Source organism: Globicephala melas, chromosome 2 (assembly GCF_963455315.2).
Source record: "Globicephala melas chromosome 2, mGloMel1.2, whole genome shotgun sequence".
Taxonomy (NCBI): Eukaryota; Metazoa; Chordata; class Mammalia; order Artiodactyla; family Delphinidae; genus Globicephala; species Globicephala melas.
In genome coordinates, this window is record NC_083315.2 from 147,740,352 (window position 1) to 147,766,860 (window position 26,509).

The 26,509-nt window shown below is 47.2% G+C and overlaps 1 protein-coding gene across 3 annotated transcripts in view; it reads left to right on the top strand.

The window, feature by feature from the left end:
• RGS6 (regulator of G protein signaling 6) overlaps window positions 1–26,509 on the top strand; it is a 574,726-nt gene that overhangs the window by 448,577 nt on the left and 99,640 nt on the right. For all 3 annotated transcript variants that reach the window (XM_060294993.2, XM_030831580.3, XM_060294994.2), the window contains exons 4-6: window positions 21,114–21,164; window positions 24,145–24,251; window positions 25,532–25,583. In XM_060294993.2, the coding sequence (XP_060150976.1) occupies window positions 21,114–21,164; window positions 24,145–24,251; window positions 25,532–25,583 (210 nt within the window). The remainder of the gene's footprint in view (window positions 1–21,113; window positions 21,165–24,144; window positions 24,252–25,531; window positions 25,584–26,509) is intronic.

Below are 26,509 nucleotides of genomic sequence, written 5' to 3' on the forward strand. Positions count from 1 at the left end.
GGAAGACGCTGAGGAGGGGCGTCAGATCTGTGTTCGCCAGCATTTGGACTTTATGGGTTTTAAAGGCTCATTTGTTCCACAAATGTTTATCGAGTGGCTACCGTGTGGTGGGCACTGAGCTTGGCACTGATGATTTAGAAATGGATAAAACAGTGCATTTCTGAAGATGGCTTATGTATAGTGAGAGGAACAGATAGCTGGACAGGCAACAGCAATGCTGTGTGACAAGCAGTTTGATAGGGATGCACGTGTATGGGCTGTGGGACCACATGGAGTCAGGGATGGGCAGTAACATCTGAGCTGGGCCCGGAAGGCAGTGTTGGAGATACAGAGGCCAAGTGCCGTAAGCAATGGACCAGCATGGGCAAAGGCCCAGGGGTGGGCAGGGAGAGGCTGGGGGTGTAGGCTTGGCCTTCTGTAGGTCCTGCTAAGAGTCCTGAACATTACCTGTTAAAAATAGGACTTCTCCCACTTGGCTGGAGGTTGGAATGTGTTTGAGGAAGATGCTATTTCCTAAGAGAAAAAAGATGTTTAAGTATTTGCACAACCTTTAAAAATCATGATAAAGTACTTTCTAAATTCTAGGGCTCTGGAACAGAATCCTGGTCACCATACTCAGTTGTGGCTCCACATGGAATCTCTGTGCAACTTACAAACGGGAAGAGTAAGATGATTTGAACTTGAAGATCACTGGAGTAGAGGACGGGGAAGTGAGAAGCTGACATATAGTCAGTGGGTCCCACACATAGATAATGATGTCACCAAGGAGAGTGGCAGGATTTAGGGTGGAAAACAAGATTGTGATCCAGGTGCCAAAGCCTTCCATGAATGAGAAGTTAACAAAAATAAAGAGATGATAGGCTGGAGGAGTAGAGAGGAAACTGGTAGAATATATAAACCTCAAATAATCAGGAATTTTTACATGGAAAAAGAAATATCATGAAGGGCAAGATGATGCCTACTTTCCCTCCTAGGCCCAAATTCGGTGGTGGTGCAGGGGGGTGGTGTGTGGCACAAGAACAAAGGGCGCTGGAAACAACAGCAGGGGGAGGGTCAGTGTAGACCAGGAGGTAGACGGATCCTTCTGCGCATTGGTGAAGGCCCCGCGGGAACTTTTTTCACCAATGGAGCCAGAGAACAGAGGTTCCAGATGTGGGCATGGGGAATGGGTCAGGGACAAATTAAGGGAAGAGGTAGCTCAAAGCAACATGGAGATGAACTGAGAAATAATGGGGCTCCAGTGGCGCTTGGGTTTTACCCACTGACTAAGGATGAGGGGGAATTAGCTGGTATCAACATTTCTGACAGCGCAAGCTAGAGGTAATCTAGTACACATTTGTGGGTTTGTTGTATGGAAGGATGGATGGATGGATGGATGGATGGACAGCTGGGGGAACTTATCTCTGGAAGGCTCCACCTCACCCTGGAACGATGGTGTTTCTATGAGAACTCTGGCAGGGTTTTGTCTCTCCCAGGCCCTCATAGCATGTTGTAAGCAGTGGATGATCAAGGGGGGCCCCCCCACTGAACATTCTCAGCTCTCCCTGGGGCCTGGTTTGTTCTTGAAATTGGCCTTAGCAATCCTGGGGCTCTCTTCTGACTTTGCATCCTAGGTGAACGTCCTGTTCTGTGTTGAGCCATGACCAAACCTTTCAGATGTAATCATTACAAGAGAGACTCACATGTGACAGTGTTCGTATGTCCTGCGGGACAACCCCAAATCTGGAGAAGGTTCTGTGGGGTAGGGTCTTTCGTGGAAATGATGGTCATTGGATAAATCTCCCTTGATGTCCTCTCTCGGAGCTGGGCACTGGGCATTCCAAGTGGAGAGAGCCACGGGAACAAAGGCCTGGAGGCGGGAAACCCCAGATGTGTTGAGCAGCTTGTCTAGTCATGGGCTGAAGTAGACAAAGCTACAGAGGTAGCTGAGGTCATGTTGTGGAGGACTGGCCCAGCTATTGGCACCCGTAGCCTTTGTAATTCATTTGGCTCTTAAGAGGGTCAAGCTACTTGGATTAAAATATTTGACCCTGGGCTTCCCTGGTGGCACAGTGGTTGAGAGTCTGCCTGCCGATGCAGGGGATGCAGGTTCGCGCCCCGGTCTGGGAAGATCCCACATGCCGCGGAGCGGCTGGGCCCATGAGCCATGGCCGCTGAGCCTGCGTGTCCAGAGCCTGTGCTCCGCAACAGGAGAGGCCACAACAGTGAGAGGCCCGCGTACTGCAAAAGAAAAAAAAATATTTGACCCTACTTATTAAGAATCTCTTGCCCCAAATTATTTTGGGGTCCGAAAGTTTACTTCTCTTTGATCCAGATTAATCTCTCTGCAGTCTAGTGCTCCTACTATGACATTTCTCATGGTATTGTAAAGATCTTTGTATTTATCTTTCTCCCTACCAGCTGTTAGCTCTTTGAATCCATCCAACTGCTTTCCAAGCTTCCTGCCACCACTTCTAGGTCCCTGAGTGATTTGCACGGTGAGGCAGTGGGCAGGGCGGGGCTCTCTAGTCAAATGCCTGCCTTGTTCTCCAGTGGTGATCCCAGTTGGGCCACCTTTTCTCCTTTTATGCTGGTGGTGGTCCAGGAAATCTCTGCTTTCCTCCCCTTAAGACCTCACCCTGGTCTTGGCCTTGGGATTTTCCCATTCTGTGTTTAAGAGGAGGAAGAATAAAGGATGTTTGTCATTCGTTTTGTCTATCCAACATCTTAATGTCTTGCTTTGATTAGGAAATTCCCAAATAATGAGTGTCATTGGGGGCAAAGACCACTCCCAACTACAGAAGCAGGAAATATTAGACATTCTCTTGCCCAGCTCTCGGTACAGCCAGGACATATGATGTGTTCCAGGCTCTGCCAACCAGATGTGCCCCTGGCAGACTTTGACTCAGGAGCCAGGGATATAAGGGACAGAGGAATTTCCTCCCCAGAGCCTCTTCTGGGCCATGTTGATGGACCTTTTCCAGTTGCCTTGTCTCAGGTCTTGTTTTCCAGTCTTCATCCGTGGCAGGCTCTGTAGAACTCTACATGGTCCAAGGACATGAGAGTTGTCATTTAATGAGAGGGAGACAGCCTCGTCCCTGACCTCTCACCTTTCTGAGGGAAGACGTATCTCAAGAAATAGGCAGCTATGATCTGGGATCATGGCCATGGTACATAAGAGAAAAAATAGTGGAGAAAATAAGACATCCAAGGGTAAGGAAGGCCTGGCATCATTTGCCTTAACCAGATCTATTTATAATTTTTAGTCCACGTCAGAAAACACTATTCTTTCCTTTGTATAGTAACTCATAATACATCCCTGAGGATCCCACATTGTCTTTGTTCCTGTCCCTCCCAGCTTCTCCAGGTGGGCAAAACAGGAGAAAGGTATCCATCTCACTCTGGTTAAAGCATCTCTGCTTCCAGAGAGGGTGGGTGAGTGAGAGCTGTAATCCTGGTAAATAAGCTATGTGCTCCCTTTGCTGGGTTTTGGGTTGTTGTTTATTTTAACAAAATTTCTGTGACCTCAGAACCATGCTTCCAGGCGTAACCACTTGAAAAGGAAGAAATATTTAGCCATATTCTACAATTGCAACTAATGGCAGCCAGTGGGTTACTCTGGAAAGGGAGTGTCATTCCCCATCCCAGTCAGAATGATCATCATTCCACTCCAGCTCATCTGCATCTGGGGAATGGAAGTCTTAGAAATACAAGTGATTGTCTTCAGAATCCCCTGGCGGTCCAGTGGTTAGGGCAGTGCTTTCACTGCCGGGGGCCACGTTCGATCTCCAGTCGGTGAACTAAGATCCCGTAAGCTATGCGGTGCAGCCAGTAATAATAATAAGTGATTGTCTCGTTCTTTTCTTTAACTTTGTACCTGCCAATTCACCACACATAGCTAGACTGGCAAGAGGTGTTTATAAGGTTGAGATTAAGTCAGATATGATAAAGAGGTTTCCTGTAATGCCAATAATTTGCCACATTCTGCCTGTTTTCTGTGTGACCTGTCCTAATTGCCTTGCCTGTGAACAGATCATAGGTTGAAACTAGAAATTACTTCCCTCTCCTAGGCAGCTTGGGGACTAGCCACTATATGTCTTATAGTTTGGTAAGGGTAGTGCAGGGAACCGAGAAAAGCCTAACTATAAATGTCTTTTCGGCAAGAGAGAATCTTAAGTAGGATTTAGAGGAAGCTCATCCTTAAATGGTCTCCTATAACTTTTAAGTTCTGGCTTGAAAAGCCGGAACCACGCCAAATGATTGACTCTAAGCAATGTCTCTGGAGCCAAAGTGCCTGGGTTCAAATCCTAACTTTACAGACCACGTGACCTCAGGCAAGTACCTACCCTCTCTCTGCCTCACTTTCTTCATCTGTAAAATGGGATAATGACAGTACCTGCTTCATCAGGCTGCTGTGCATATAAATGAGTTAACATATATACAGTGCTTGGAACCATGCCTGGCACAGAGTAAACACTATATAAATGTTTGCTGATATTGTTCGCCATGATTCTGTGGCTTTGATTATGTTGTTCTCTCATCCTGGAATGCAGTCCCCCCACTTACTAGCTAATTCCAACTTGTCCTCCAAGATTCAGCTCAAGCAACATCTCCTCCAGCAAAATGCTCCTGGCAGCCAGGTCTGATGTAGTTTCCCTCATCCACGTTCCCAGTTCCTGCAAATGTATCTGTCATAGCACTCAGTGCACTGAAGTACGGTTGTTGGTTTACTGGTCCATCTTCCCCTGATGCTGTGAGCTCCTTGATCATAGGAAGATCTTACTGGGCTTTGCACCCAGCAGTTAACTTAATCCTAGGACATAGAATGAATGGATGAAACCGTACTGAAATCCGTCAAATTCCTAGGTTTATTCACTTGCTCATTTACTCCTTTGGTCATTAAACTCCGCTGAACATCTGTGACGTACCAGGTATGTTTTATAAGTACTTTTTTGTTGTTCTATCTATAATTTCTGTGTCAGCCCTTGCATTTAGCTAGGACAGAGAGAGAAGGTAGATTTCAAGCTATAATTGCTTACAGTCTGACTTTATCAAGAGAAATTTTGGAGACCAAGAGTCTTACTGATAACTGAGTTGCTTCTCTCAAATTCAAACCCCTGTTTTAGACTACAGACTTCACAGCGGGACTCAGGCATATCTGATTAGGAACTTGCAGCTGAAATAGGCGTTAGAGAGAATGTTCTACCTAAAGAATTACTTGAATCCTCTTTTAAATCAGTTGCCACGATACTTTTAAAGCTGTTTATGCTATCGTCTTAGGTATGTTTCCTCACTATGGGTTCAGTTCTGTTTTGAGGAGAATACTTTTCTGCTATGCTAACTGGAGAGCCTTGCGTTTGCGTAACAGCCCCGCCTGGCAGTCTGCCGTGCCGACCCCAGCATCTACTTTTCCTTTCCGCATCAGTAACACTGCCCCACTTTTGGCTAAGCACCCTGTGACTCACAATAAGATTATTTCCCAGAGTTCCTTGTAGCCAGGTGTGGTCAAGTGACTGAATTCTGGTGTCTGAGTCATGTGAGTATACGTGTCCTGTTGCAGCTACAACAAATTCCAAATTTAGCAGCTTAAAACAATACAATACAAATGTATTATCTTGCAGAGCTGGAGGTCCAAAGTCTGAAACGGGCCTTAGAGGAGTAAAGGTCCTGGAAGAACTATGTTCCTTCTGAGCCTCTAGGGAAGAATCCGTTTCCTTGTCCTTTCTGGCTTCTAGAGGTTGCCTGCATTCCTTGACATGTGGTCCTTTCCTCTGTTTTCAAAGCCAGCAGCTAACTAGCGCTCTCCCCACCCCATCCCCTCTCTCTTCCTCCACCCCTCCCCATGAGCTCCTTCGAATACACACACGTGTGGGAGCCCACACACACCTCTGCTTCTGTCCTCACTACTCCTTCTCTCCCTGACACTCCTATCTCTCTCTCATAAACAGCCTTGTGATTACATTGGTCCCACCTGGATAATCCAGGCTAATCTCTCCATCTTGAGGACCTTAATTTAATCTTACCTGCAAAGTCCTTTGTGCCATGTAACGTAGATACTCACAGTTCCGGGTATGAGGACATGGACATCTTTGGGGAGCCGTTACTGTGTGTGTCACAGTATGTGAATAGAATATGGAACTTCCGGAAAATACGCTTCATATGCTTCTCACCTGGGAAAGGCATTCTTTAGCTCTTCTGCTTCTCCTTCTTCCTCCTGCCTGAAGCTGGGACATGATGGCTGGTGCTTCAGCAGACATTTTGAACCATAAGGTGACCTTCGGGGTGAAAGTCAAGCACTTGGAAAATGGAAGAGAAACATTAAAGTATGGATTCCTGAGGACCCCATGGAGCCACCTCCAGACTTCTTTTACCAAATATACTTCTATCTTGTTTAAGCCACTGTTATTTTTTTTTTTTTTTTTGCGGTACGTGGGCCTCTCACTGTTGTGGCCTCTCCCATTGCGGAGCACAGGCTCCGGACGCACAGGCTCAGCGGCCATGGCTCACGGGCCCAGCCGCTCCGCGGCATGTGGGATCCTCCCGGACCAGGGCACGAACCCGTGTCCCCTGCATCGGCAGGCGGACTCTCAACCACTGCGCCACCAGGGAAGCCCCTGCTGTTATTTTTTTTACTGAAATGTGCATCTGAACCTAATCCCAATCCCTCAAAACTATCCCCAACTCCCTCCTTAATAAACTCCAAGTCAAAAAATAAATAAATAAATAAACTCCACGTCTGAGTCTCTCAATCTACTACCCTCCCAATGGCATGAATATGACCTTTGCTGAGAAAATATTTTAGTAAAACGGACAGTGTGTTTATCGTGTTATCTGATCAGACACCAGCTTTTAGTTCTGCCTGCATGCTGAGCCATGCAAACCTCAACACTGATCTGGGCTTTTAACATTCTTTCAAACGTTTGACCGTATTTGACTGTCATACCACCTGGAGAATCAGGGTGGGCAAGAATGGGCTACTGACATACCAAGTTCTAGTCCTGAATAACTTAAAATGGGGCATGTGTTGACCCCCTCTTCTTCAACATACGTGTAAATGATCTGCAATAGCAAGCAGCAAGCTAACTTTCCATCCCAAAGATCTGGCCTGTTTTACTCTCAAGATTCAGAAGCCACCCTGAGGAGTAACCAGCTCCAGCCAAACCAACGTCTGGAAGAAAAAGCAGCACAGTGACGACACCAAAATGAAAATCACTGATTTTGGCCCCCATTCTTAACTCTAGTCATCAGGTCTTCCTTGAAAATCTGCAGTGAGTCAGGGAGGCACAGCTGAGGGGACGGGGTCTCTCTCTTTAAGGACCCTGTATGTGCTAATGGAGAGACAGGCCAAGAAATGAGAGCACTATCCTTTACTGTTTTATTATTTCCAGGAACCATAAACTAAATTCTCTGATCACTTAGAGCAGCCGTCCTTCCCTGGCATTCTTCATATGGCTCTCTCCCATTCATTGTGTGAATCTTGTATTCTCTTTATTAATTCTAGCAATATCATTAAGTGTTCACTGCCTCAAGTCTAATCCATTTTGGAAGAAGCCAGCACTTGGGGCGGGGGCGATGATGAAGAAATGGGTCTAGAAAGCATAAACTCATGATGGGTTTTATATTTAGTCTGTCCTTTTCCTAGTTACAGGGTTTCTCCATTTGAAACGTTCTCAACACGTTCTCTGAACAAAAGCCAGATTCTCTTGGTCTGGAGTTGATGCGAATGAAATGAGGCTTGCACGTTAGAAAGACGACATTCCACCCCAGAGCCTCTAACCCGGGTGGGATCTGAAGCTTGAAGTCACTCCCAGGCTGTGTTCACCCAGCAGTGCTCGGCCACGGGCCAGCTCCACAGTCCCACAAGGTGCTTTCAGGGAACTTAGTGACAGAAAAGCCAGAAAACAAGTTTAAACTTGTTATAAATCAGAAGAGAGCACAGAAACCCTTAGCTGTCTCTTTGGCTTGGGCGCTGGGCAGAGCTGTCAGGTGCTGTACATGGTGGTAAGTGTCAATTTTTCCCTGACGTGAGCAAGAAAGGGAGGTTGCTCGAAGGGCAGGTTCCGAGAGGGCCTGGCGGAAGGTCCAGAGTTTGAGCTCATTTTTCTTGCTGTATCCCAAGGAAGGGGAATGGATCGCAGGATAAGTCACAGAAGAGAGAAGCCCAGGCGTTCAGGGTAATGGAAGGCATTCCAGAGTGAGGGAGGGCAGGCTTGGGTCCCCTGCCAGCTGTGCCATTGCCAGGCCCAGGGCTTGGCTCCAATGCTGCTCTCTTTTCTCAGTCAACATGTTCTCCTTGGGTGACCTCACCCAGCCTCGCTGCTTAAGGGATGTTCCTACACACCAGTGACACCCAAATACTATCTCCAGCCTGCTCTCTCCCTGAAAACCCAGCCTCCTATGTCCACTGGCAGACTTGACATCTCCACTTGGATGGCTACAGTATATGTCTGTCTCAGAACACGGCCAATAATGAACACAGGTTTTCTCCCCAACCTGCTTCCCCATCTCAGGTAGGCTAAGCTCCCCCTGCATCCAATTAGTCAAGCTAGAAGCCAGAAGTCAAGCCAGACTCCTCTTGTTCTCACGCTCCGTATCCCGTGCATTAGAGGGGACCAGGAGCCCTGCCTCTGAGACAGACCCGGGACCCATTTGCTCCTCTCCATCTCGCTGCCACCACAGAGCCCAGCCAGCATTAGATTTCTCACCCACTGAAAACAGGTGCTGGCTGGTCTCCTGCTTCTCTTGGCCCTCTGCAATCCCTTTTCCACCCAGCAGCCAAAGAGATCATTTAAAAACACACAAAACCCTCCCCTACTCCAGCCCTCCAGAGGCTTCCAGAGGGTGCGACCCCTCCCTCTCCCATCTCCCCTACAGGCGCCCGTGCCTTCCTTCTGCAGGTTCCCACGTCACTGCTGTTCCTCCAGATGCACCACTGCATCCTTCCTGCTGCTCAGGCCTCCGTGTAAATGTCACCTCACTCACCTCCCTGTCTTCACAGCCCCCAGTCCCCTCTCCCCGTCACCCCATTTTGTCTTCACTATTGCACTGTTTTTTCTTACCTAAATGCCGGAGACAGAAAAGGAGTTAGGGATTTCAGGAGGAAAGAGTGCGGCAGGGAAGGCGGGCGGTGTGGCTTGGCTGCCACCTGCTCCCCCGTGGGCTGTGCCCCCGTTTCCTACTGATGAAGTGTTATCCGGATCCCGCCCCCGCCCTCAGCAAGGTCAGGACACACAGGCCTCTGACCGGCTCCTGTCACTCCTGCCACTGCTTCTGTTTTGTGGTCCTCAACGCCCACCCCTTCAGACAGCCAAGTCCCAAGGACTCAAGGCCGTTGCTGGGAGTGGGGTCAAGGGGGAGGTGTCCTTGGAGGCAAGATGGCAGCAGGCCCCAGAGAAGCCCAAGGCCGCACCCTCTCCTGAAGGACGACAGGGAGGGGAAACAGTGGTGGTGTCCTGTGCATGAGCCCCTCTGGGTTTGGGGCGCCTCGCTGAAGGCAGCTGAGCAGGGATCCGGGACGGTAGCCAGCAGCAGAGGTGTAGGGGATGCAGGCTGACCAAACAGTTACATCACCTCCCAAGGCCAACTGCAGGAAGGGACCACAGCACTGCTGGCAGTGGCCATGAGGCCCGGGTTGAGGGAGGGATGGGGGGAAAGGCCAGCATCCTGACGCCAGGAAGGCATGAGCTCATTCCCTGGCAGCTCTGACATCATCTCCCTGTAGCTTTTAAGCCTGATTCTTTTTCTGATTCATGCTTGACTCTCAGCCCCTGGTGACTGGCTCAGTGCTTTGCACCTAAGTGACGCCAGAGCGTGCTGTGACTTTTGCCCTTCTAGGACTCTTTTCCCTTTCACAGCGACTTGCTGTTCCAGTCTGCATATAAATGTTAGCTGTCACGTGATGCCATTGGTGTGGTTGCTTTGGATGGCTTTGTTCTTGGCCGTACATCCAGTGCTTTCCTCCTCAATCTTCTGTTTCTCACTGATCCTAAGCACCTCCTTCTCTGTGAACCTTCTCCCGACACTGGGTGGGCTGGAATTACATGCTCTTTCTGTGGCCCAAAGCATCCCACAAACACTCCAGTCTAGCCCTTGCAGCCTGCCAGTGCCCTTTTTTGTTTAAGGACAGAGCCGTCTTAATCATCACTGCAGATAAATGAATGAAAGTGGTCCAGTCAGTAGTAATGGCAGTAATAATAATGATGATGATAAAGCCAGCACATGCTGGTCATGTGCTCTGCACTGAAGGACATAGGGCTGAACTTTTTACAGGAATCATCCCATGCCCACACTCTCAGACTGTGCTTTTATCATATCTTAGAGAAACTGAAGCTTAGCAAGAGTAAGGCACATCCCCAAGGTCACAGAGCTGGCGGGAGGGGAAACCTGGATTCAGACACAGGCTGCTTGCCTCGTGGCCACTCCTGTGGGAGATGCTAGGCTAAGGGCTTGGCTGTAGCTGGGATGGAGAAGGAGAGATGTTGGGGTTCCTTGGGGTTCTTCTGACGTTTTGCCTCAGGAACTGGAAATTGAACTGGGAGTAGATCCCCTACTGATAGAGAAGGTCCCAGACCAATTTTTAAAAGGATGGGTTCATTCATCTCAATGAAACAGAGAAGCTTGAGAGATGGAAACTAGAGCCAGCTCTGAACTGTCTAGTCTAGGCCTGCAGCACAGGCCCAGGGAAGAGCCGGGAGAAAGGCTTGATTCCTACTTGAGGCTCTCTGATCAGGAGATCAGTCCCAGGCCACATTCCACTCTGGGCTGATAGAGGTGTGTATCACCTATAAGTGGAAAGGAACCAAAATGGCCATTGAGCAGTGTGCCCAGTCGGTACCCAGGACTACGCTAAGTGCCCACCTCCATTTCCTTATTTAAATACTCATAACACAGTCTGAGGTAGATTCTGTGATCGACCCATTTTGCAAGTGGGTAAACTGGGGCTCAGGGTGGTTGAGTAACTCGTCCAAGGTGATGAACTAGCAAATTGCAGAGCCGGGCGGGATTTGAACCCAGGTCTGTTTACAAAAGACGAGTGTGTTCCATGAAGCCAGAGCTCCAGGGTACCGGAGCTGGCATTAGTGCAACACCAATCAAGTCCTTGTCCAAGCACCTGTGTGTCCCAGACTCCGCTTGAAACCTGGCCTGCTCGCACTGCCTGCTATGCACACCTTGCCCGTCCCAAGGTGGTGGCAGGTGTCCAGCACGCTCTGCAGACTTAAGCCTTAAAGCACGCTGGGGAAGTGTGTCAGCATTATTCCCTAACAGTGCGGTTCGATGGGTCAGATTCCAGGTAAAGTGACTGCAGCCTGCAGACCTGGGCGTCACAAAGGCTCCCTCTCCTACTCCCCTCAAGAAAGCCTTAACCCCTCAGATGAATTTAAATACAAATGTTCACAAACCACATTTCAGGTTCAAATGTGCACAAATGAGATGGCCATTAGACAACACTGGAAGGCAGTAAAGCCCCTGACACCTTCCAGCCCTCCTGGAAAGGCTCAGGACACCTGGCATTCGCTCACTTCTCCCCAGAAGCTGCAAATCTGCTTATTTGGTTTTCATTTCTGCCTTTGGATTGAGCGCGAGGCGGTCATGGGAGCAGCCACCCGCCGGGAGCAGAGGCTACACCCACAGTGGCCGAGACTCGCCATCTCCCTGCGTGAGGCCCATCTGCGTAGCCGTATCCGACCTCCCCTTTAATAAGCTAAATCCCGGGTGTGCTCCTCCCGGCGCTGGACGCTTTTGATTGACAAAACTAATCTCTCCTCCACCCTCACGTCTGCCGCTGCCTGCATCCTCTTGCAAATCATGTACTTGGCTGCTGACAATTAGATAGAAGACTTGGGATTCGGACGCGGGAGGGTTATGAGGTTATGAATCAATCGTGGGAGCCCGAGTGAGATAACAAACCGGGGGAGCCCGTCCCAGACACCTTGCCGCAACACTCAGAGCCTCCCAGTTGATTTATGAGTTGGTAATAACCTCGCCCAGTCTCCTGCCCCCTATTATTTTTTATAATGTGCGGGGAAGTGGGAAAGTGCCGTCTGAGCCGGGGGGTGGGGGGGGGGGTGTTGGGGGGGTGCTGGCGGGAGAAAGTCCACCAGGGGGTTCCCGTCGGCCGGGCTGGCTGTCTTTCCTGCTGTGTACGCTGTGAGTCGCTGAGGGGCGCAGTTGCCACGTGCCCGCGGAGGCCGGCAAGCCGATGTTCCTGGCCTGGAAGAAGACCCCAGGGAGGTGGGCCCGGCCTGCCCTGCTTTAGGACGGGATAAGGCAGTGATGCTTGGGTATCACTGGGTTCAAAATGACAGTCTTGTGTGTCTGGATTTAATTGTTCCAAACTGTTTGAGTCAGACTGACACAAAAGCCTCCGGTTTAGAAGGGAGAATCGCAGGCAGGATCAAAGCCAGTCGCAGGCAGTTTGAACTCTGCAGCCTGGGAGCCAGTGAGGCCAACAGCAAGGACAGGTGAGAGGAGGAAGGGGCACCAGGTCTTTCTGCCTCGAGAAGAGAGTTGAAGACTTCACCTCTCCTTCTACTCGTTGTCCTCTCTAGGTGCCGGCCAGGGTTGAACGAGGAGGAGGCAGTTCAGATTGCTGCCTAATGGGTTTTGTTTTTTTTTTTTTTGGAGGTATAGTTGATTTACAATATTGTGTTAATTTCAGGTATACAGCAAAGTGATTCAGATATATATATATATTCTTTTAAAATTCTTTTCCATTAAAGTTTATTACAAGATATTGAATATAATTCCCTGTACTATGCAGTGAATCCTTGTTGTTTATATATTTGCCTTATATATATATACATATATATATATATATTTTTTTGCTGTACGCGGGCCTCTCACTGTTGTGGCCTCTCCTGTTGCGGAGCACAGGCTCCGGACGCTCAGGCTCAGCGGCCATGGCTCACGGGCCCAGCCGCTCCGCGGCATGTGGGATCTTCCCGGACCGGGGCACGAACCCGCATCCCCTGCATCGGCAGGCGGACTCTCAACCACTGCGCCACCAGGGAAGCCCTGCCTTATATTTTTTAAGGCATTCATTTGTTGAGACTTAAAATTTAACAAGGAGAGGTGTGGCTTTTGAAAGAAAGTGTCAATGGGTGGAAAACCCTGAACCTTTCCTCTAAAGCAGTAGTTGCAAAAGGCCCAACCAAGGTTGGTGCTGGTCTGTGATGAAGTTTCCATGGGCCATAAAAAATGGAGAAAAAAATTTTAAATGTAATGAATATGTGCATATGAATGGATATGTATTATGTGATGCCCATTTGAATATAACTATTGATCAATGAGCGTTTATAAACCCCAGCTTCATGCCAGGTCTTTGCTTGGTGCCAGAGATAAACAGTATAACAGAGTCCTGCTCTCTCAGAACTATAGTTATGGGTTGAATTGTGTCATCCCCAAAATTTATATGTTGTGGTCCTAACCTCTGATAACCTCAGAATGTGACCTTATTTGGATACAAGGTTGTTGCATGTGTAATTAGTTACGATAAACTAGTTTAGGGTGGGCCATGATCCACTATGCCCTTATAAAAAGGGGAAATTAGACACAGAGGCATACATACAGGGATAACGCCACGTGAAGGTGAAGGCAGAGATGGGGGTAATGCTTCTACAAGACAAGGCACACCAAAGACTGTCAGCAAAGCATCAGAAGTGAGGGGAGAGGCTGAGACAACTCCCTCACAGCCCTCAGGGGAACCAGCTCTGCCCACACCTGGATCTTGGTCTTCCTGTCTCCAGAACTGTGAGACAATACATTTCTGTGGTTTAAGCTGCTCAGTTTGTGGTACTTTGTCAGGCAGTCCCAGGAAACTGATACAGAGAGGGAAGCAGACACTGACCAAATCATCACGCTGTAGATGTCTAGTTCCAAACGCAGATAAGTGCTCCAAGAGAAGGTGCTCACTTCCTGGAAAATGTCCTCCAGAGGAGCAAAGCCGCAAAAGCTGCCAGGCGGGGGTCCCACCCCCTCCACGAGGCCCTGTCAGCCTCCTGAAGTTTGCCTGCTGCAACTCCCTCCTTTGTTTCTCCTTCTGTCCAACAAGCTGTCCATCAGCAGATCCCTTCCTGAAAGCATCAGAAGACATTTGAGATTCTCTAAGGCCTAAAATGAAGAAGCAGGCAAATGACAAGAAGTTCAAGTTGCTGCTGCTTCTCTGAGCCACGCCGATGACTTGGTGAGACACTTGGCTCCAATACGAATGTAAAACACAGACTCTCTCCGTAGCTCATGTGTGTTTTGCTTACTATGTTCCAGGAGCTGTGCTGGCATTGCACATATAGCATCTCCTTTAACCCCAGAGCCTAAGCAGCAGGTCCTTTTATTACTGTCCTCATTTTCATATGAGGAAATGAGGGCACAGAGCAGGTAGGTTACCTAATAATAAACAGGCCATTTCAGCAAAACCATGGGCCAGGCTTTTGGAGAGAGTTTTGTATACGTGACCTTGTTTTATCCTGGAAGTAGGTGGGATTTCCCCCAGGTGACCCATGAAAATGGAGATTGGGGTGGGTGGTAATTAAAGGACCTGCCCAGGATCACACAACTTGGAAATGGCATACCATGAGTTGAGCTCCTATCCGCCTGACTTTATAAACAATGTGCTTTATTGCTTCATATGCTTGGGAAGCAAGTGTATATCTGTTAAATTTGTCACCATTTTCCTTGGAAAAACTCAAGCCCATTGCCAAACAATACCTCTCAAAAAATGCCACTAGACTTTTTATCACGCTAGTTCTGCCACCTGTATTTCCTTCTATCTACTGCCAGCTATTCGTTGTGTCCGCCCCCTCCAAAACCCAGTTGAACATTTGCTCACAAGCTTTCTCTGCTAGCTAATTGTGCATCTTTTATTGTTTTTTAACAAAGTCATAAAAGAATGGTCTAAAGTTGTTAAAAACTTCCCTACTTAGGGTGTCCTTCAATTCATCTGCAAAATGGAGATAATAATCTATTTACACCATATAATTATTGTAGTAGAATCATTCCAAGGCTGGAATATAGAAAGTGCTCAATAAATTATTAGTTCAATAGCTGACAGTAATAATTATTATTATCACTAAATTAGTGTCTGTACTTCAAGGAAGAAATAGAGTACAGAAGATAACTTTTCCAATTATTCTTCTATGTACTAGGAAAGTTATTCAGAGATACGGGGGGCAGAATGGTGTAGTGGAAATAATATTTCACATGAGATTGCCTGTATTCCAAGATTGGCTCTATTAGGTACTAGCATGTGACCTGGGGCCTCTCTGGGCCTAATCTTTAAAACAGGTATAAGAGTTATTATATTTTACATAGTTATTGTCAAGATGCTGTGTGACAACAGGGTTAAGTGTCCAGCTGTGGCCTGGTGCACAGTGGGCACTGGGGAACGTCATCCTTCTTGGCGGGCTTTGGCCTGCACGTAGCACCTGCATGCGTGGTGAGGTGGCACAAAGCTACCCGCTCTACTCACAGGTGCAGCAGAGACCTTGGCAGATACGTGAACATCCAATGGAAGACAGAGTCATAACCTTGCCTAAGGAGTACTGTGAGCTCGCTCACGGCAGGAACTGTCTTTTTTTTTTTTTTGAGGTACGCAGGCCTCTCACTGCCGTGGCCTCCCCCGCCGCGGAGCACAGGCTCCGGACGCACAGGCCCAGCAGCCACGGCTCACGGGCCCAGCCGCTCCACGGCACACAGGACCCTCCCAGACCGGGGCACGAACCCGTGTCCCCTGCATCGGCAGGCGGACTCCCAACCACTGCGCCACCAGGGAAGCCCAGGAACTGTCTTATCCTTGGTTGAGCTCCAGAAAAATAGTTTACTCAAGTGGAAGTGGCTTTCTCCAGTGGGGAGGACTGATGAGTAAGTTATCAATTGCTTCAGTTACCAGAACCATGATATATAAGCTACGAAGTTGCAGGTAACTTGAAATTTGCAGGTGACTGGAAGCCGTCTTTTGTCAAGTTTGCATAATCTAATTTGGGCTCAGATTGATACAAAACTTTGGGGAAAATGAAGGAAGGGTTTCATAGTAGGATCTGCTTGGGTTTTGACTTATTTCAAAAGAAGATCCAGGTATCCCTCATTCTTTAGGGGAGCTTAAAACGCCAGAAGCCAAGCCCAGAATAGAACACTTTTATAGTAAGGGTCTCCCCCAAGCCAGAAAGAACTTTCTGAAATCTCGGAAGATCTTACCAGCTTACTCAAATCCAGTTTATATTGATCTAGAGTTAATACAACTTGGGAAGAGGTCACTGAGTCTCACGCTACCCAAGTAAACAAGTAAGCAAACCCCAGGGAGCGGTGCTGGGGGTCACCCTTTGTCCAGGACTGTGGTGAACAGCCCTATTAGAGTCTACAGAAGGCCACTCCGAGGCTCAGAGCCAGCCAGATGGCCAGACGGCGACCAGTTTGAGGCCCATGACCAAGCCGCCTGCTCTGTACTCCTCAGGAGGGAAGACAGCTTTGCGAGTCCTGCCTTCATCCCTCTGCCCTTTCCCCAGAGTGGAGCGAGAGCACAGGGCCTGGGGCAGCAGAAGGCTGTGCTCCATATACCCTCTCTACTTGGGTCTGTAGCCCTGGCTCTCCACGTTCGCACCACTTCAGGCTCAGAGGCCAATTCTTCCCTCTCTTCTCCTTAACACAAAAGGATTTTTCTCAGTGCAAAAGTAATATATGAATGTTCTATGAACTCCAAATAATAAGGAAATGTAAAGAACAGAAATTTCCCATAATTTGACCCTCGCCTCTCCCCAAGATAACCTAAATTTAACAGTTTAAATATACTTCCAGGGCTTCCCTGGTGTCACAGTGGTTAAGAATCCGCCTGCCCATGCAAGGGACATGGGTTCGAGCCCTGGTCCGGGAAGATCCCACACGCCGCGGAGCAACTAAGCCCATGCGCCACAATTACTGATCCTGGGCTCTAGGACCCATGAGCCACAATTACTGAAGCCCGCGCACCTAGAGCCTGTGCTCCACAACAAGAGAAGCTACCGTAACGAGAAGCCCGCAGACCGCAACGAAGAGTAGCCCCCGTTCACCACAACTAGAGAAAGCCCACACACAGCAACAAAGACCCAATGCAGCCAGAAATAAATAAATAAAACAAATAAATAAATATACTTCCAGAACTTTTCTCCTCCACATTTGTATATATCTATACATATGTAAGTAATAGAATACAAATATATATATTTTCTACTGTAAAAATGTCATTTTACGATATACACTGTTCTCAGTATGCTTTTTCATTTAATGCAGTAGGTGTTCAATAAATATTTGTTGTATGGATGAGCCATAATTTATGTATTGAATCCCCAAGTTGTGTCCAAAGGCCCTGCCAATAAACATAATTATAAACACATATAAGACATCATTGAAATACGGGCTTACAACACATACAGAAACATAAAGCATGCCTGCATATAATAAATGTGTACTGAACTATATTAACCATCCATGCAGGTTGTGAAGAAGTGTTTCAGGTGCCCTCTGGTGTATTTCATGGATATTCCTAGTATAAATGTTGATAAATTAGCCTCAAAAAGAAAACTTTCAGCCAAATGTTGTGGGATCTTTGGGAATAAAGAGCAGCTATCATGCACTTGTTCTTAATGTTTTTATACTGGCTTTAAGTCCTTGGCAGGCAGGACAGCTTGGCAAAGATAAGAACCAGAATCCAATAGTAGTAACAAAAGGCAACAATCAGTTTTAGATAGAACAGAATAAAAAAGTCTGCTGCAAATTCTCATTAGAATAAGAAGGAAAGAATGATTGGGAGAAGGAGGAAAGAAGGAAGAAACGAAAGAGAAAAGAGAAGAATAAAAATGTTTTCTCCTGGGCTTCCCTGGTGGTGCAGTGGTTGAGAGTCCGCCTGCCGATGCAGGGGACACGGGTTCGTGCCCGGGTCCGGGAAGATCCCAGATGCCGCGGAGCGACTGGGCCCATGAGCCATGGCCGCTGAGCCTGCGCGTCCAGAGCCTGTGCTCCACAGCGGGAGAGGCCACAACAGTGAGAAGCCCGTGTGCCACAAAAAAAAAAAAAAAAAAAAGTTTTCTCCTGATGGTTATTTGGACTATTCTTGCCTGGTTCTACAGTGTAATAATTGTAGGTCTTATAAAGGACATAATATTATGACAGATTTCCCTTCCTTACTTGTTCCTGAGGCTGAACCTGCAACGGTTTACTGCCTGCTCACAAGGCTGAGGCTGGCCCTTCCTGGATTAGTCCAATGAAGCCTAAAATACCCCACGCCCACGAGAATGAGACTGTCCACAGCCCCAGACATCGTTGTGTGTGCTCAGGTCCCCCAAGCAGTGCCCATGCCTGTCAGGGATGGCGGTGGCGTGGGTGCTGCTACAGACTGAAGACAGTGGCCTGGACAGCCAAGGGCAGCAGCCCAGCCCCACTAGGGCCTGAGGACGGTTACACGCGTCCCCAGATGAGACAGTGACTGTCATGGTGGCTACACCAGCGACAGGAAACCCAGGTCTGTGGTTCCCGCAGTGCTAGGCGAGAAGGCCAGGAGCTTTTGTGACTTTCACTTCTTTACCAAAAAAAATGCTTACATGTGATCCTTCGGCTCTGTGAATGCAAACTGGAGCCTGGGGGACTGGGAAGAACAATTAGGCCGGACATGAGTGCAGAAAGCCAAAGGGGGTAGAAACCCAGACAATGGTACCGAAGGCTGGGGTGAGGTGGAGGGGGGAGCGGATATGATAGCAAGGAAGGAGTTTCAATGTGAATGAATACTAATTAGTGACATGGATATTAATGATGACAGTAATTAACAGGGGAAAGGAAGGGCTGTCATTGTCCCAGGGTGACTAATCAATCTTGGCAGGTGATAAATAATGGTGCAGCAAGCTCAGCAGAAAGATAATCCTCTTGCCCGGGGGAGAGCTGTTGCTGATGCTGGAAACCTCTCCGTTTCTAGGCAACCCACAAAAAAAAGGACTGTTTTTCTTTTGAGGGAAAAACAGGTTAGAGTCTCTCCCCCCAACCCCCAACTCGGGATTACAGTTTGTATTTGATTTCTGCTTTGTTCTTCATTTCCTAGGACAAATGTTGAACTTGTATAATTTGGAGGAAGTGGACACACACACACACACACACACACACACACACACGGAAACATACTCTCCTTTTCTCTCTAAGAATGTGAATGAAAAGGAGTGTTTTTGATCCAAAGTTTAGTTCATAGATGCCATCTGGGAGAAGGAGTGGGGAAATGCTTAGAAGTCTTGCTTTTGAGGTTGAAATGCAGGGAACTTGCAGGGCCATGTCAGTGGAGGCTAGTCCTGGGATTGGGGGACAGCACAGAAAGGGCAGGACAGTCTACTGTGCAGGGTTCATTCACCTTCCAGAGAGCCAGAGAGAAACAAAATATCTAGGTACTCAGGCCTGTACTGGTCTCACTTCTGAACCCCAGTCAAATTTCTGAGCAATTTTAATCCTGGAAAAAGGGCAATACTCGTTCAACCCCTCTGCTGGGGTTTCCAGTGTTTTCGCTGGGAGTCCATCCCAGGAGAGCTTCTGGCACTCCCTCTCCCTCACGCCATGCCTCAGACCCATGACAAGACTCGGATATCTAGAAATGCTGCCCTTTTCAGGCTGTTTTCCATCAAACGTTTCATCCTGAGGTGACAAAGCCACTTTTGAAGATCTGAACTGGTTTAAAGTGAGATTTTGGGGTGACAAAGGTAGATTGCACAGAAGTTCAGAACCTCCCAGAAAATTGGACTCCTCTACCCACACATGAACTGCACTGGCCTAAGAACACTGGTTCTAGGTGCCACATTTAAAAGGAGGCAAACAAAAGCAAATATATTCTGAGAATTGTGAACAAAATGAGGAGGGACCCCAGATCATGTCATCAGAAGAAACAGCTGAGGAATCCAGGCATGTTTCACCTGGAGGGGAGGAAACTCAAGGAGAACATTGATAATACGTTGGACTGACTGTCCAAATAGTTGAAGGATTGTCTCACAGAGTGAGAGGTCTGAGTTCGTTTTTCTGTCATCAGAGGGCAAAACTAAGACCAAAGAGAGGAATTCAGAGAAGGGCAAATTTCTGTGGAGAGAAATCGAAGATGATTTAACTGGGACAGGTTGGCCAACAGGAAATTTGTGAGTTTCCAGGCACTAGGGTTTTTCCAAATGGAAATTACAGCACCTCTTGTCCAGGGTGTTGTGGATGGGGCTTGTGTATTGGCTAGGGTTGGAGTAAATAAGCTTTAAAAGTCCCTTCTGATTCTTAAGATTTTATGTTAGTTATGGCATTACTAGATGCCAAAACAGATAACCCTCAAATATCCGGGGCTCAACATGACCAAGTTTATTTTTCAATCAGGTCACCCAAATGGGCCTCAATCTTCATGTCTGTTCAGGATCCCAGGCTCCTTCCACACATGGCTCTGCCCTCCCCATGGCCCCTGGAGTTCTCTCCATTCAGCCAGCAGATGGAGATGAATGGTGTGGAGTGTGGAGGGTCACACAGGAGTTTTATGGTCTGAGTCTGGAAATTGCTTATGGCATTTCCACCCACATTCCATTGTCAGAACTCAGTGCATACCCAGCTGCAGGAGAGTCTAGAAATGTAATCTAGCTGTGGCCCAGGGGATAGAGGAGAGAGGTTTTGGCGAACACATAGAATCTTCTCCCACAGACACAGGGGCTTATTCATTCCGGATGAGCCCAGGCCAGAGGAAATTAGAGATTTTTTTCAGGAACCTGTGAGGTCATCTGTGTTGGGCAGGCCTCGTCAGTTGAGGATAGTGAGATAAAAGGAGTCTCCTCCCTCAGGAAATGGTCTGGGGCCAGGCGTGATAAGACTTCCTCTAGCCTGTCATCAAAATATGTATTCTCAGGAAGGCCCCTCCAGAAGCGCCCTAGGGAAATGTGGATACAAGACCATCCTGAGTCATCAGAAGTGGACTTTGGGGGGGAAATAATGGGACTGTGACTACAGAAGCATACTAATGGATGGAATGGGTTGGTTAGGATGGAAAAGTGTCACTATTACCTAGCTCTCCAGGTGTGTGCTAATTGGAATTAGGAGTCTCTTGGGTAACCATGTTTCTTCTGGCACAGAGTTAAACATCCATGAGGTCTTCAGTTGACATTGCTTTATCCTTGCAGGTACTGACATTGTGCAGTGGCTTATGAAGAACCTCTCCATTGAGGACCCAGGTACCTGACCCTTGACCCTGACTTTACCCCCATGATATTAGTGACCAACCCACAACCAAATTCCAAACCAGATTCTCCTGCCCTCCTGAGAACTGGGCTTATACATGTGAATTCCAAGATGTAGAATCCCTCTATTTACAAATAGAATTAATTTATTTTCTCCACTGAATTCCTATCTTTAAATTTAAATCACCCTTGGAGGAAATGAGCAACTATTTAGAATGCCAGAGAGCCCAATACAATAACATGGGAAATGAGATGGACTCTGGTTAGCCACAGCAATTAAAGATAAGTTGTAGCACAGTCGTCACGGAACAACCTTCTAGAGCCAGCTCTTAAAATTAGATTGCCTGATCCACAATTAAGAGGTTTAATTATTCGCTAAGACTCCTTCTCTTCTCTGCTTCTGCAAGAAGTGAAGGAATGATTTTTTTTTCAGCTTTAATTGTGCGATGCAGTTACCTCACCAGGAAAGCAACAGCAAACCCTGGCCAGTAAAACGGTTTCCAAATCTGTCCTCCCACCAGCAAATAAGCAGTAAAATTTATTTTCATAGCAGAATTAGAAAATGCAGGGTTCCAGAGTAAAATGAAAATTCTAGATGAGAAAACTTTTCTGAATTTATTATATACTCCCCATCTTAACTAAGTATTCTTGCTGCCTGAAGGTCATATTTACAGACATCCACTAATGTATTCCGATGTTCTTGGGGATTAGACCTATTTGCCTCAAATTGAATGCCCTTCAATTGCTATGCTTTTTAAAGATTTTTTTTTCAAGTGCCCATTCTAGGTGTCTGACCTTCAGCTGTGATTCCTTGCCGGGGTCAGTATGTCAGCTCGGTCATTCCTATATTTTAATCTGATGCTCCTAATAGACTATTGACTATGAAACAATACAACTTACATAGAGTTCAATTAAACATAGGCGCCAGAAATCTGAGTGCCAGAAAAGCAGGTCATGAACGGAACACTAGCCTTTTTCCCCATCATGATTAATGGCCACTTTCATGAGTAGTGGAAATTCTTAACTCTAGTCAAGTTCTTAATCCTCAGGGGGAAACTATGAATGCTAATCCTTTTAAGGAAAAAAAAAACAAATCAACTACCCTACGTGTTTGCCTTACACAGCCTGGACTTCTGATGGTCCACTTGTGAAAACTGGACTGAATAAGTCTCTACCAGTTCATTTACATGTATGTAGAGTCACCCTTCTTCGTGGTGGTCTCTTCTCTTCCAAGAGCACTGTTTTCTTTGCCCTTCTAAAACAGTCATCCTATTTCTGACAAGTATTTTATCGTTATCATCAGTGGTGATAGTAGCAGCAGTAATGGTACATTCAGAGAACCCTGAACCCCCTAGTGGTAGAACAGGCTTCAGGAATCCACTGGTGCTGGTACGAGAAGCTTCTGTGAAAGGTCCCGAATGATAAGAGTCTTATCTATGACGGTCTATTATACTTTGATGCCCTTGGGAGGACATGAAGGTGTTGGGACCTGTCTGGGCTTCTGAGAAGTAGATGAGCAGGAGAAGTTAAGAACAATTCACCAGCAGAAATGAGGGAAACAAAAGCCCTGGGAAGGTGGGTATCCAACATCTCTTCTTCCTTCCCATCTGCCACATCTCCAAGCGAAAGCCTTTTGAAGAATGAAGTGAGACTTCTAGCTCCTAGATTGGTGACATGAAAGTCCCCTTCTTACTGGATTGTACTCTTCCTTCCCTGGAGAAGGAGCAGTTGCAGGTGATGAAACTTCCCTTTTCTGCTGGACCCATGGTTCTTGAAGCATATAGACTTCAAAAGCCAGCTGGTCACCACTAAGCAAGTAAAATACAATTCCATTCATTCTGATTCTCCCAGTTACAAGTGTACACTCCTTCCAGAAGAGAAGAGCAGGTTCTAACTATGCAAAATGGCTGGATTATATACAACCTCTTGAAAGTTGTAGCATTGTCACGGAACAGCCTTCTGGAGCCAGCTCTTAAAATTACATTGCCTGATCCACAACTGAGGTTTAATTATTTGCTAAGACTCTTGAAGAGTTTGCAAATAAAACCAATACAAGTCACTTTGAAAAATTCAGAGCTTATGAAATTAATAATTCCTAGAGACTCCCTGAGTGTGTCAAATAATTTCTACAGCCAAAAATTAGTTTTTATCAGTTAGAGTACTTTTATATTTGTGCAAGATTATCATGTATGATAGAACCATTTAGATTTCTTTTTTCTTAGCTCTGCTCAGAGTAAATAGAAATTTGTAACCATTTATGTGAATCTATTTATGGCTGGTGCTAAAGTAACAAAACAACAGGTTGATTGTGGCAAAAATATAAGTATTTCTATTAGGTTGGCCTCCCTGGGCTACTGCCCACCGCACTGCCTGCCCATCCTCCAATTCTCTAAGATACTGAGCTTTCCCTCTACGTCCGTAAAAGAAGGGTAACACACTCCTCATCGCTGGCGGGACTGTCATGTCCGGAAATGCAGTGTGAGTCCGAAGACTCTATGGGCTGCGTGCTCATTGCTGGTGGTGACTTTAAAAAAAAAGAAAGGATGAAACTAAAAATATGAATCAGGGCTGCCAGCACTTACTGAGCACTTACCCTGCACCAGACTGCTAAGCACTTTATGTGAAGCATCTCATTTAATTAAATACAGGCTTATCCACACCAAAGCCCATGGTCTTAGCTGGGAAGGTGGACTTTCTTCTGGAAGCTTTAGGGGCATTAACAATGTCAGAGCTAGGACCCAGGGGATCCAGACGCATGTGGCCCTCCCCAACCATTGACATCTCCCCCCCGGCCCAGTGCAGCCCTATCGGAAGCTATCAATCAGCCAATCATGCAGTGATCTGGGGGTGATGATAGTTGACTTCCGGTTGCCTTTCTGCTCCCCCCACCCCGCCCCACTTACATTTCAGCTAAGTAGCCCTGCATTCTGACAGCTTCCTAATTACGTCTCTGTCTTCTGCCCTGTCCCTGAAGTTGAAGCAATACACTTGGGAAGCCTCGTGGCTGCCCAGGGCTACGTCTTCCCAATCTCGGACCACGTTCTCACCATGAAGGACGATGGCACCTTTTATCGTTTCCAGGTAGGGATGCAGCTTGTCCTCCTGAAGAAACTTTTCTCCTCATCATCATCTGATCTCAGATTAGAACTACCTAAAAAACTGACAGTATTTAAGGGAGCAACCCTTACCTCCCACCAGCACTGGGACAACCAAGCGAACTTTTGTCTGGGCCATTTGTTGCCCTACCCGCATAGTAGTAAAAATCCCTCATGGAGAACCTACTATTCACTGTGTGCTTTATACATTATCTCATTTATTCTGAAGAACAAACTTTGGGGGGATTAGTGTCTCCCATTTTACAGTTGGTAAAAGTGAGGTACTTGGAGAATTAACAGGGCATTGAGTAAATCCAGGGGACAGCCTTGATTTGAACCTAGGTCAGCCTGGTAGCAGAGTCCTTGATGTTTCTACTATATCATGCTGCCTTCATGGTGTGAAGTTTCCATTCACTACCTATTAACACTTCCCAGCCATTCCCACTCCTCAGATCCTGTCCCACAGTGAATTGGAGCAGAGGATAAGGGGTTGTGTCAAGATCTAACCTAAGGGTTTAGGAGTGGAGTTCTTCAGACAGGGTCAAAGGATGTCTAAGTCTGCTCAGCTGCCATAACAAAATACCACAGACTGGGTGGCTTAAACAGCAGAAATGTATTTCTCACGGTTCTGGCGGCTGGAAGTCTAAGATTTCCAAGTAGGGTTCAGTTTGTGAGGAGAGCTTTCATCCTGGCTTTCAGATGGTTGATTCTTACTGTGTCCTCACAGGGTGGAGAGAGAGAGAGAGAGGTTGTTAGCTCTCTGGTGTTTCCTCTTATAGGGACACTAATCCTATCTGATCAGGGCCCCACCCTTATGATCTCATTTAACCTTAATTACTTCCTTACTTCACATACAGTCACACTGGGGGTTAAGGCTTCATCATAGAAATTTAGGAGGACACCATTCAGTCCTTGGCAAAGGGACAAAGGAACTTGGGGCTTGTGCCTCAGCGAACAGTGCTTGTCTGACTTCTGTATTAGACTTCTATTACCTCAGGATAAGAAGTTTTTGCCCGATAAACTGTTTCTCGTTTTTGCATTTATTTGGCTTACCTCAGGTTTCATTTCTCAACACCTAGATTAAAATGTTGACTGGCCTCCGCTGCATTAAGAACAGGAGAGAGTTAGGGTGCGGTGTCAGCACGTGGACAGAGCCTGTCATAGGGAGGGGTCCTCACTGGGTGCAGGGGAGGGCTGCCCCTGGGCCCCAGGCAGGGGAGGGCAAGTGCTAGCGTTCTGAGTCCTGACACCTGTGCTCTTTTGCAGGCCCCATACTTCTGGCCTTCGAACTGCTGGGAGCCTGAAAACACTGACTACGGTAAGCAGTGGAGCCACGGCCCACACTTAGTGTTACTCCTGGGAATGCAGAAGGCAAATCCTTGCTGTCTGGGCAACCATGGTGCGTGAGGAGGAGGGTCTCTGCCCTGCTTAACCCTTTCTCATATTGTTGACATGTACTAAGGTTCCTGTTCCACATAATGATGAAAGACGGTGCACACTGAAAGGTGCAGGCATTGGAAGGGAATAGGGGAAGGGAAGAAAAGTTCTATCAAGTGTGGCTAATGCTCATTCTGTGGGGCCATGGAGAACTGTGCTGGTGGCTATTGACCACTCCTTCCTGGGACAGGGTTTCAGGGAGGGCTGGATCAAGGTGCCACCTCCCCCTGTCCATTTCCTTTCTCACAGACTTGTTAAGACTTTTTAATAATTCATTGGTGTTTTTGATAGTCAGACATTAGAGGGAAAGTGTAACAGACCGTGGAAGGGGTATACAAAAGTTACCCTACTAAGAAAACAGAGTGGGTGAAGCTGGGAGCTGTGTAAGCAGGGAATTACCTCTGTCCAGGCAGGGATCTATTAGTCTCTTGCCATATTCTCTCCGTGAAGACTGTTTAACACATCTACGTGTCAGTCTTCTGAAGTTACATTATCCCGATACTTCAGATAAAGCTGAGGTCCAGAGAGGCCCCGTCCTCATACCTCTCACACTGTATGCTACTCGTCTGGATGCCTGGTCAATTGTAAGCTGCATGAGGGCAGGCTGGTCCACCTCATTCCTTCTCTTATCATCCAGTGCCCAGTGCATGCCTGAGGCATAGTTGGCACTCGGTAAATATTTGCTGAGCGTTCTGGTTCTTTATTAAAGGTGATTAACAGACACTCAGTAGACACAGCAGAATTTGAACTCAGATGCTCGTTTCCTTCTGTCCCTCTGCACAGTGCCCTCATCACCGACTCAGCTGC